Source organism: Barbatula barbatula, assembly GCF_947034865.1.
Source record: "Barbatula barbatula genome assembly, chromosome: 15".
Taxonomy (NCBI): Eukaryota; Metazoa; Chordata; class Actinopteri; order Cypriniformes; family Nemacheilidae; genus Barbatula; species Barbatula barbatula.
The window spans coordinates 7,864,578-7,876,986 of NC_136778.1; the positions used below are offsets into that span (position 1 = coordinate 7,864,578).

At 35.1% G+C, this 12,409-nt stretch overlaps 1 protein-coding gene across 2 annotated transcripts in view; it reads right to left on the reverse strand.

Moving 5' to 3' along the window:
* Positions 1–12,409, reverse strand: part of otofa (otoferlin a) — a 53,006-nt gene that overhangs the window by 24,988 nt on the left and 15,609 nt on the right. For both annotated transcript variants that reach the window (XM_079474171.1, XM_079474170.1), the window contains 9 exons: positions 11,336–11,435; positions 9,986–10,182; positions 2,943–3,016; positions 2,488–2,617; positions 2,237–2,291; positions 934–1,065; positions 579–641; positions 393–477; positions 94–253 (listed from right to left, as the gene is read on the reverse strand). In XM_079474171.1, coding sequence (XP_079330297.1) covers positions 94–253; positions 393–477; positions 579–641; positions 934–1,065; positions 2,237–2,291; positions 2,488–2,617; positions 2,943–3,016; positions 9,986–10,182; positions 11,336–11,435 — 996 coding nt within the window. The remainder of the gene's footprint in view (positions 1–93; positions 254–392; positions 478–578; positions 642–933; positions 1,066–2,236; positions 2,292–2,487; positions 2,618–2,942; positions 3,017–9,985; positions 10,183–11,335; positions 11,436–12,409) is intronic.

The following is a 12,409-nucleotide window of genomic DNA, read 5'->3' on the forward strand; positions in this document are numbered from 1 at the left end:
GTATATATTCTATTGTTTTTATAGATACTATGTATCTAACATCATCTATTATTTACTTAAATCTACTGTCATTGATTAATGAAAGTTTCTAACCCCTCTAAGTCATCTTCATCTGCTTCATTGGCCGTGTGGGGTGTCTTTATGTTGTCTCCTTTTCCTACGACTGCGATGTCACACTTAACATAACCTTTGCATCCAGCTGTGATGTCATCAGGGTCAGACAGCATTGCCCATTTGTGATGAAACTGATGCTCTGTTACAGACACACCCCGATTAATAGACACCAATTTGAACTCTTTAGATCTTTAATTCGATTTTTTTGTGAAGTCTTTGTAATGTTTTACCAATGTTTGCAAAAAAAATTTTTAGTTATTATTTCAGTGGTTACTGACCAGTTTGTGAATACACAGTTCCTACATCCAGTTTAAAGGTGCCCACCAGGGTACCACTTCGCAGGAGGTTCTTAGAGTGTATAACCTTAATTTTAGCATGAAATAATAAAGTGATTCAATAATTCAATGCAAAACTACGCTGGGAACAAAAGCTCAAATGTGTACAACCAGACAAAATGTACTCACTGAGATCTTAAGAATCTTGTCAAACATGACATCTGGAGGCAAGTGGAACTCAAAGACAAAGTACTGTTGCAATAAAGAAAGAAGACATTGAAGACTGTGAGCACTTGCTCTGCAGATATGAAGAAGATACTGTACATAAATGTTTTTCATATATAATGTGACTTTTCTACAATCAGTACTTTTTTATTAGGTTGTGGTAGAGCAACTATTATTAAAAAACAGCTTCTCATTACAGAAGAACCTCGCTTTCCAAGAAAAATAACATGATTCTTGCTAGTCTGATCCACATTAGATGTAAACACGCATTATATAAGAGATATCGTTGGCTCAGATGTTTTAGTAATGTAAGTGTAACCTCATTGTAGTAGGGACAGTTTGTCGACTCTTTCATGGAAGTATACTTCTTGTCGTCTCCGATTTCCACACACACCACCGGGTCCATGTTCAGACCGATCAGCTGACGGGCCTCAATAACTGTTACACTGATCTGCAACACATTTTAAACAGGACATTATAAATAGTAATATATTTAAAAACACATTTAAAATGAAAAGCGGGTATAGATATCAATATGACTGATACAGAGGGAAATTAAATTAAATGAAAAATGTCATTGCTGTCAGACTGAGACCTTGCATCTCATTGTCCATGATGCTTTCATAAATCATTACTATTGATAATGGGATTATAAATAATGGCAGATATAAAACCAATAGAAAGGGTTGAAAAGAGCTTGTGAACTTTGACAACACAGTGTTTAATCATTGAAAAATGTTGTGCTTTTTAATTTTCCCTGAAGTGTCTGTTTGTCAGATATGAGATTTCAGTTCCGACAAATGACAATGTGCTATTTTATTTAGTCACAGATAAAAATGTAAAGATCTGAGGATAAATATGAAGAAATGCCAATGCTAAGCTTGATCAACAGAGATCAAATTCAGCTATTTTTGTTTGTAAGCACAGGCACCTACAGTAATTCAGATCTAGTAATGTACAGTTCAAATAAACCATTAGCTGCTATTTCTTGAGTATTTGTTGGGCTCTGTCTTCATAATACTCCAAAGCAAAACTTCTACAAAAAAACCTATTCAGCTTCTCCAAAAAATACAGAACCTGTATTCCAGAAGAAAGCAAGCAATAAAAAAACGTATTGCTGCACGACTACTGTATGCCCCCCCCCAAAACAAATTTTAGCGAAAAAGCAAAGAGTTCCAACCGTAAGCAGAAAATGTGAACTGCTTGTGATAATGATATTAGCATACACTGGCACAGCACACTGTTTAATGTATGGATTTTCAGGATTGAACAGAATTACACAGTGTCAGCACAGAAATAAATTTACAATTTCAATTGCTTAATGCAACAGCCATGCAAGAGGACAATTACTGGTACACATCAAAGGCTTCTCCATAACATTGAAGCTCAAGACCTAAGTTGTTTATTTGGGACGGCTCTGTATATTCAGGGCATTGAGTAGAACGCACCAATTGAGCATGTTCTTTGGCAATTTATACAAGCCTTGTTGCCAATTCAAGCCTTTGTTTTTGTATGTGTGAAATAAAGATATGGTGCTGCAGACTTTAAATGTAAAACAAGATCTGATATAATAAGCAGTTTGTTTATCACCACCCTTACTGTCTTTCTGTTATTCTTCATACCTGATAGTCCACTGGACGTCCTGAGCTTGGCTCCATCTTGATGTCTGGCTTTGATCTGAAAAATATTAGAGCATGTGAAAATCAAATTTCAAAAAATGTATAAAAGATAAAAAAGACTATACAGTGGTAAAGAACACCGGCGGTTGATTCTGATGGAAAAAAACACAAGCTGGGATGACAAATATAACTTTTGCAAATATCGTGTTCTCCCCCCGGAATGTCAAAATGTATTTGTGAAACAGATATCTGACCTTTTGTTGGAGACATTAGTGGTTACCGCCGTAACAGAGGCCAGTGATATGGTATCAGGGTCAGACGCATGGCCACCCAGACGCATGGCCTTTCCATCCAGATCTTCTGCGTCCAGAATGGCTGGATCATCTGTGTGTCAGAGCATAACTGAGATGATATTGCATGGTCCCCTCTGACTCATGAGGCTGAAAAATTTTAGGTAAATTTTCCCAGAGGACCCGAAAAAGCCCAGAACAATCATGACTGTTTTGGTCAATTTTTACACCAATTTAATTTTCATTTCTTATTTAAAACATATCAATGTGCTGGTTACTATACGATCTTGACACAAAACCACTTAAATTACCCCAAAAATGCACAAGAACTCAAAGTTGACATATATCGCATTGGTATCGGTAATAATGGCTGACAATTAGGTATACTCGAATCAATCTATTAAAATGCATTTAAATACCCCCTTTTTTGTGCTCGTCTTTAGCGATGCGTGTTCTGCCCAGTTTCATGGCTGATAACACTCCTCTCCCTGCTCTGCAATAGAAAAATAAATATTTTCAATGAATGGAAAAATGTGTATACAATTTTCACCATGATTCATTCTTTTATCGTCTCCACTTTACATCTGAGACTCCCAAGTGCTAAACAAACTAAACTAATTGATCTAGTTAAAAAGCAAAAAAAAGGATCCGGATACCAGTATTCAAAATGTTCCCATTTGGAGTCCAAGCTATAAATATTAGATTTTCCTGTCCAGATTTTCTCTTTTATGTTTATTTGACATTTTCAGACACAGCTTGTATAGACGCACACACTGTAAGGATGCTGTAGAAACATCTCCACTTTCCCATGATGGAAAATTTGGTGAAGTTTATCATTCAGACTGGATATTTGTTTCAACAGCGAGACCCCTCTTACAATAGAAGCAATGGTATCCAATAACTCTGCACTGATATTATGGTGATTAGATATCAGTTCAACTACAAAGGCCTGCTGGTGTCTCAGGCTAGCCGGACAAATGAGGGTCCTGAATTATTCAACAAGATGGGCACAATCCTTCAATTAGCTGTGATCTGTGGATATAGATACTATACTAACCAGATGAAAGAAATCAAGATTATTATGTTCTTTTATTTTCCATTGAGGAAAGAGAACATTATGTCAGATTTGTTACTTAATTGAGTTTTCCATTTTCTGGTTGAATTTGTGAATGATCACAAATATAGAAGTCAAAACAGGGCTGATGTAATTTTTCTAATAAAATTTTTTATTTTGTCATTTAGTCATTATTTGCACCTCAGTCTATATAAAGTATTTTATCTTTTTATCTTTAACAAAAACAATTCTTAAATTTCCAGAAGTAAAAATGTTAAATCCGTATGAATTCTAAGTTATTTCTCAAATTTCTCTAAGAATAAATACCATGATATATAACGATACATCATTATGTTGCTTCCAAAATTACAAGATAAGTAACATTAAAGTTTTAAAATAACTCAACTAATACTTGAAACCCAGAAAACACCGTCTGCTTGTATAAAATGTTTTGACATGGGTAGAGAAGTTGAGAATACAATCTTTGTTACATTCAAAATTCAATTGGCCCCAAAATTGAGGGTACACATGAGGATAATGCTTCTGAATGACACCTTGAACCTAATAAATAACATTTGTTTTTTTATCTATAGAAGCCACCGATTAAACAAGTTTACACAGTACACAAAAGTACACAATAGGTCCTTTGGATACAATTGTGTACTTAAAAAGGTATAAAATTTTATGTTTTGTAACAAAAAGTAACTTAAGAGTACCACCCCAGTGAAGGCTATTGTACGCTAAAGGCTATTGTACATTAAAGGCTACAGTTCTGTATAATATATGATGTTTGTTCAGAGAGTGTATAAGCCACACAACAGAAAAGCAGAGACACCACATACAAGACACTCACCATATGCTGACAACCACTAAATTGTCCAACAGAGAAATGTGTCTACGGCGAGTGAGATATTCCTGACTAGAAGGTGAACTATATGTCCATTTTTAGTGGCTAGTATAGATCCAAGCAACTAAACTCACAGAAAAAGAGACACTGCTAGCACTGGGAGGGACATTCACAATAAACAGAGAACATGAGATGATGAACAGGTATGACTGAAAAAGTAACAGGAGAGTATGTGACCACACAGACGCGCACACGGACGCACGCACGCACACACATACAGACACAAGCGCACACGCTTACACACTCTCAAACATTCATGGTATATTAAATTGTCTTCTCTTTATTTTTTATCTAATTCTAGTTACATGACATCTGTGTTAACCACTGTTTTATGAATTATAAACTATATTTTTCTTTTCCCTCCAAACTTAATTATTATTATAGCATATAATACCTTTCCGAAGTCAATGTCGGTGGTTAGCAGATGAACAAATCAACAGTACCATAACAGAATTATTACGTAACTTAAGGCTCCCATGGTCCCCAGACCACATTTGGACTTTCACTTGGACATTAAATGTTTCATTTGGACAAAATCAAGAAGCAGAGATTGGATCTAGACAAGGGCATGTAACTGGACACTAATGAGATGATTTTCAGAGCGTGATGAGACTAGCTCTGTTTAATCAAAAGTTTCACTTCAGCAGTCAAAGAGAAACAGGCGACCCAAGGCTACATCTTTAAAGCACGAACAACATTACGTAAAGTTATCTTGGTCCTTGAGCATCAATCAAAACAAACAGCCCAGAGAAACTAAATAATTGAACATTCCTGTGCTTTTTAGAGTTTGCTTTACCAACCATTGCTCCTTGTTTGTGATCAGAATGTGTTACTTCCAATTCTTTACCATTAAGGTCCTTTATAGTGAAGGTAATTGGGCTCTGAGCATAAAGGGCCTGTAAACATTATGTCATGGGCCCAATCAATTCAGCTAGACTTACAGCATTAATATGTTTAGTATACAGTGCAAACTGTATGTAACATATTATTCAAAAACCTTGTATCTTCAGAAAATGGAAAAAACCCCAGTATTTTCAAGATTGAATACTGTGGTGTTAAAATTGACAAGCACTTTTCAATACTTTTTATTGGTTAGATTTTAGCAATGCATTGCTAGAAATGAAGTCAGGCAAGAAAAGAGAACACACAAAGTAACAAAGAAAAAGAAAACAACCAATCCTAAATGTGTTGGCAATACTGAAACAACATTTTTGATGTTTACTCAGAAATTGCCTTTGCATTTCATTAAGTTGGTGGGTGGGGAGACTAGGTGGCATTCATATTTTATGAGTGAAGACGAGAAGCTGGAATCCACAGAAAGACTTTGTGAAAGACTAAACGTCTCACACTTACAAGTACTCTTAATTACCAATAGGGTTTGTTTCTTGATCAGAATTACATGACTCAAGTTGAATTCATACATTTTCGTAATTATTAGAAAATGTTGTCCTTGGTGGCTCTGATAACTAAAACATTTTATTATCACACTGAAAACATTGACGGCAGGGAAATGCGTACATTTCATAAAGAGAAAAATGTATTCTCTTATTCTGATTTCTTTATTCTGCAAACAAAAACATCACTGAATTGATTTGATGAGTTATTTGTGATTTCTGCTGTTTTACAGTGATCCATGGAATACATCAGGAAGAAAAACAAGCAACCAACGTTTTAGTCATCTGCATCAGATGGTTGATGGATTGTTCCTTATTACATTTTTGAATGCCAGCACCAGTATCTCTTAACTCTTAATACATGTACTCTCATGTTTTAAATATGTCAAGTTTAGAGGGGGTAGTCTCTGTTATTTAACCTGTTTTATTGCCATTGGTATTGCCAAGATTCGATTATTTGTTTTGCTACTGAAAGACTTGGTTGCTTGTTTCTTTTTTTGTGTTGCTGCTCTTAAATAAAAGAGTAGTCCTTTCTAAGACAATAATTTTATTAATATTTTATATGATATATATTTGGTGTTGAGCAGACATGTGTAGCCCAAAGGACAATATTGTGCAATAAAGATTTAGTTAAAAAAGGTTGTGTAGCCTATTGTCTTAATTATAACAGCAATATACTGTGAAATAATTTCACAGCATGAATAACGTAAAATTACAGAAAATTACTGGTGTCTCTGCTGCCAGTATTTTACCGTTATTTTACAGAACAATTTTTTACAGTGCATATGTCAAGTACAGAGTCCTCTATGAAAAGTCTGGCTATTCCCCAACATAAATAAATACAGAGGCAGAGACATGGAGACATAGAGATGAATGGAATGCAGTGAAAAGCACAGTACCATAAATAATTTATCAGCACTGCATGAGAGACCTTAGTAACTGAGGCAAGACTGAAGTTCAGGTGAGGAAGGGTTTACTGTAAATAAAGGGTTTAACTAGTAACCCAGAAAAATGTCATCAGGGAAATGTATCTACACAATGCAAAGCCACACATAAAGATTTGAACACTAAGGTCTACGGTATGTACATTTTATAAAGAGAAAAATGTATTCTCTTATTCTTTGATTCTTAATTATGCAAACAAACACATCACTGTGTCAAGCAAACAATAGCTTGACGTATTTTATTGTGCTATCCCCCAAAAAACACTTTCTATTAACTCTTAAAAGTGAAAAGTTCTCTAAAATGTTTTGTAATTATTTTCTCATTGTCGGGTACAGAGTCTTCCATGAAAAGTCTGGTTATTCCCCACCATAAACATGAATAAATACCGATGAAGGGATTAATGAAATGCAGTGAAAAGCACAGTATAAATAATTTCATCATTTAATACAATGGGTATAAATTGGGCTTCCAGGCTATTGAACAGTAAGGCATGTTTAAACATTAGTGAACAGATACATGACCTCACTAAAGTGCTCTAATTTGAGTTCTATTTCAAATGACAGTGATTATGACGCACTGTGCCGTTTAATGAATGTAAATGTGAATTATTGAACAACCAGTTCCTGTATTGTCAAAAGTTTATAAAGTGAGTGAGTGGGTGAACAAAGTGACAGTTTTTATGCGAGAGAAGAGAAGTAAAAATAAGAGGCAGAGCAAAGACAGCAACAAAAAACGAAACCACCAGAGAAATGCAGCATGAAAGAGAAAACCTTTGTTCTGTAAAATCTCTTTTCACTTTAAGCTTCCGTCATTGCTTCAAGCTCAGTGAGATAAAACTGTAATGAAATTCACTTTACAAACATTGGGCTGCAATAATTGGCAATCCGATCAGAACCTCACTTTGAAGCTTATGGTAAACATGTTCTTTATATGTAAATGATGTTGAGCACGAAAGGCTGATAAAGGTGGACACGTGTGTTGTATGGTCTCGTTGAGATGAGATATCGAAAGCTTTTTCAAATTGGTTTAGTGCAGGTTGTTGTGGAGGTCTTCAAATGACATATAGTCCAAACCCCAAAACAATGAGGGAACACATCTGACGAAATTCGAAAAGAGATTTATGCAAATGTAAATCTACCCTCTTTGGTTTTTCAAACAATTATGTACATGGACATTAGACTGTAAGACTGTAGACTGAAAAAATTCTGTTCAAACCATGCAGAAATATTTAATTGTAGAAATGTTTTATTGTAACTATCCAAAGCATGATTCTGCAAGAGAAAGGGGAAAATAAGAGAAACCGGAAAAAGCGCAAAACCAGAGATGTGTTGGGTAGAGCATAAGAAAAGGGAGGGGAGTCATTAGAGAACACTGTCAGATCTGCAGTATTGATACAGTGTACCCTGTAGTGTTCTAGAAATTTAAGCTGTAGGCTACAACACAGCCTGACACATAAACACTTTCTTCACAAAGAAGCTTTACAGCAAAAACTCAAGGAAACCCTTAAACGGTTCTGAAAAGTAAATCTGCACTACCAATTGCTGTAATTACAGTAAAACAACCAGACTAAGGTTCAGATGAGGAATGGTTTACTGTAAATAAAGTTTTTTAATAACCCAGAGAAATCCCATCTTCAGTAAAATATGTATCATTTAAATAAAACATGACCATTAGTGACATGAGTCCCAGCAGCCAGTTTATGAACGTGGGCCCTTTAAGGAGCTGCCGTACTAAGCAGGTCTAATGCGCTTCCTATTTTCACTCCCCTTTGCATTCATTTAAGACTTTATATAACTCGTTGAAGACTTTGCTGGCGAGAATGCTAGACAAAATGTGCTTTCTCATGCTTTCGAGTATATCTGAGAAAATGAAACGCATACGTTAACGCACAGCCCTAATTTATACATATGACAGATATTGCATATTAAAAGTACATTAGATTGAAAGTCGTGCTGGGTGACACGAGAAAAAGTCCAGCTGACTGACAAGAAAAAAGGGGGAAATTTTGTGTCAGTAAAGACAAATTAAAAGATTACAGTTCGTGACAGTGTCACAAATTCCTGTGAGACTGTGTTTTCTTTCCTGTAACCACAAAAACTTGCACAGTAAAGTCTGTATATGCTGTAGAAAGACTAAATACAGTGAATGAACCCTTATGAGGAAAAATAAACAATGCAAGAATATATGATGAATGTTCCATATTTTTTATGAATGTGAACGTTTGTTTGATTAACTCATCCATGGCAATTTAAAGGGTTGGTTCATCCAAAAATTCTGTCATGACCTTAACCTTTAGTTGTTCCAAACGTGTACAAATGTCTTTGTTTGGTTGAACATAAAGAAAGATATTTGGAAGAATGTTAACAACTGAGATTTCTGGGGCACCATTGATTACCATTAGGGATGTAACGATACTTCGTATAACAATATATTGCGTTTCGCCCAATATAAATAAAATATTGGCTGGTTTACTTTTACGGATAGAAAAACAACAACTCTAATAACACTTGCAAAGCTATGGATATATTACTGTCCTGTAAGACTTGAGTGTTTGCCAGCGTTTGTATTGTACACATAACAAGAAGTAATAGCACAAATAAAATCACAATTGCAAGATAAATAGCATTATGCAAAAGCAAAAGTATGTACAATAAATAACTGTATCGCACCAAAGCCTTTATATGGTGTTTAGGCAGCAATAATAGCACTGAGGGTCCAGGAACAGATAACATTTTCCATGTTAATATTTTTAAATAACCTAACAAAAATGATATACATTTTTCACCAGTCGATTCATTCACACACATCAATTTATAAACATTCCCAAAGAAACACACAAAAAAATGGACAAGTGATGTACATGTACAGTATATGGTTATCTGTTACAAATCAGATGCCCTGTGGAGATTGTAGGGTTTAGAGGAAATCAATACATCCCACACATTATTCAGCATAAAGGCCCATTCAATCCCATTACTCAGCAAAAATCTCCACACTGTAAAAATGACTGGCTAATAAGGTCTGTTAATAAGAAATGTTCCCAAGAATACGGTAATAATTTAATCTTTATGGAGAATAATGATGTGGGTAATCGGTATATTGTTGGTCATGATTTGTGAGAATGAAGAAATTTACAACGTCTATTTATAATCACACACTCACTTGCGGAATGTGGGAATGCCATGGATGGATCGTCCGGGTGAGGTTGCTGAGCTCTGGCTGCGTCCAGAGAGCAGACTATCCGTCTCAAACTGGAAGGATCCATCAGAGTCGTTTGGAATATCAAGGAATTCCCCGTCACTCCAGACTTTCACACTCCCATCCATGGTCTGATATTTGATCTCTATGGAAACAGTTGTCTGAAATAAAACAAAAACAACAACAAATTTATACTGAATGATGATGTTTTTGCTAAGTGGGAATGAACTAACAGCCTCACGAATGTCAGATCCAGTAAAGATCCCTATCTACTCTGGACAAAACGTTTTAGGTGAAATAATATGGTTTAGGGTTAAGTGTTAAGTATAAGTGTTAAGGTCAAGCTATCACATGAGGCAGTATCAGCCTGTCAGCATCAGTTAACATTTCCTTCTCATGTTTACAAACAAAAGGACATGCTTAGGCATAAGCCATATACATTTCAATATAGTCTTGTGACTATGCAAATGTCAAATACATACAAATCGATATTTATTTCAGGTGAAATGTCTATTATGAAGACTCTTTAACACATTGAGGGGAAATATCTGTTATAAAAATGCTAGAACTTTTACTCATATTGAAACAAATTAAGATTATATGTAGGTTGCCTGTAAATAATGATTTAATACTTTTGGAAAAAAGTAGCCTGGGGATGAGAAGACAATGACAGATTTAACTTTTTGTTTTCTTCTATCTGCTTACTTAGTAATAAATCCCATTAAACAGTATGAACGGTTTCTCTCTGTCAAAATTTTCCCAGGCATATTTTAATTTACACATAATTTACATGTTTAGGGAAGCTTCCACACGATGTCCTGGAAAACAAATGAATAAAAATGCATATCTCATAGAGACAGACATTGATTTAATTTTGTTTGGTGCTTTATCATTCAGTTATGGGGCAGTGATAAATTGTTTCGCTGGTAAGGCTATGGCTCAAAATGTGCAGCTAGAAGTAAGCAGCTTAGCTGGAGACAAAATATTTAAATAACGCCATTAATAACACTATTAACTAAAATACTACATAACTTTAAGTCATTTTTCAATTAAACAGCTGTTGCATATTAAAGCATAGGCAGGGAGAGCCTAAAATTCACACTACATGTTGGATGTCAAAAAGAGGGAGAAAAAATGGAATATAGCCTCTGAGTAGACGTGTAACCATGACAACGAGAGGTTTCTTGCAAGTTCAGCAAAACCGGACCATATAGCGAAACGTGTTTAAGGATGTTGTAGTGAGTGTACTGTATGTGAACACCACTTGTACACAGCACACATACACAAGTATGGGCTATGATCTTAATGTCTCACCCGTATGGCTGTGTTGTTGTCATCTATAAGAGTATCAGACACCTCCAGGTGACCCTCTTGTACAACCTTCTGCAGAACCATGCAGAAGGTGCCGATCAATCTGAAAAACAAAACAGAAAGACAGTTTTGTTGAATAATAATCCAACAATACCCTGTTTTTTCTGGAAGATAGCATTTATTTTAATTAAAATACTAAAAAGAGACTTCCTGTAACTAATACAAAATTTAATAATTCTCAATTACAACAACACACTGCCACTGCAAACACATTCTTCAATGTAATGAAAAATATACTCAGATGCACACATAAGAATTGACTCAGAATATCGTAGGCAGTAATCACATGGCAGACAGTTACTCATCGTTGGTCCGTGATTGTTAGTGGAACTATAATGTCTATCAACATACCAGGGTGTATACAAAATAACAGGCAAAGAGCCAAGCAATAACTCTGAAATGACCAATTAAGTGCTACACAAAGCAGATTTTTTCCTGCATAGAAAAATTGGAGGCAACCGTACTGCCTCAGTCTCTCGCCAAAAATATGTTGGTTGCCTTCACAACTTTTCGTGTGAATGTTGTTTGTTTTCCATGTTCCTTCACTTTCTTAAAATTTTTCTTAAATTACATCATACATCATCATGACTCGCAACCTAATTACTTTTTTGAACCGATTCGTTTAAAATGTTGAAACTTTTCAGTCGCTAGCGAATATAAAAAGATCAGTGAATCATTCAAAGCTAAAAGGCTGAAAAGTTAGTTAAAAAGAACAATTTTGTTTTATTTATTTAAAAACATTTCTGTTTGGTTGAATAAAAGTAATGTTTTATATGACTTAAACTCCCAGTGAAATAAAAAATTACAATACCAAAATTTCCATGGACGACTGTTTAATCTAAAGTTTAAACCATTCTAAAAAATCAGCTATTCCAGAGAGCCATGTAAAAAAAGTAGCTTGTGACCTAAATTCTCCCATCCTTCAAAATTGTTACACTTTAAGCATCTTCCTCTTAGCCACAGCTTTATCAGAATGTAAAATAACACAGTCAGCACCATTGTTTCTTCACGGAGACC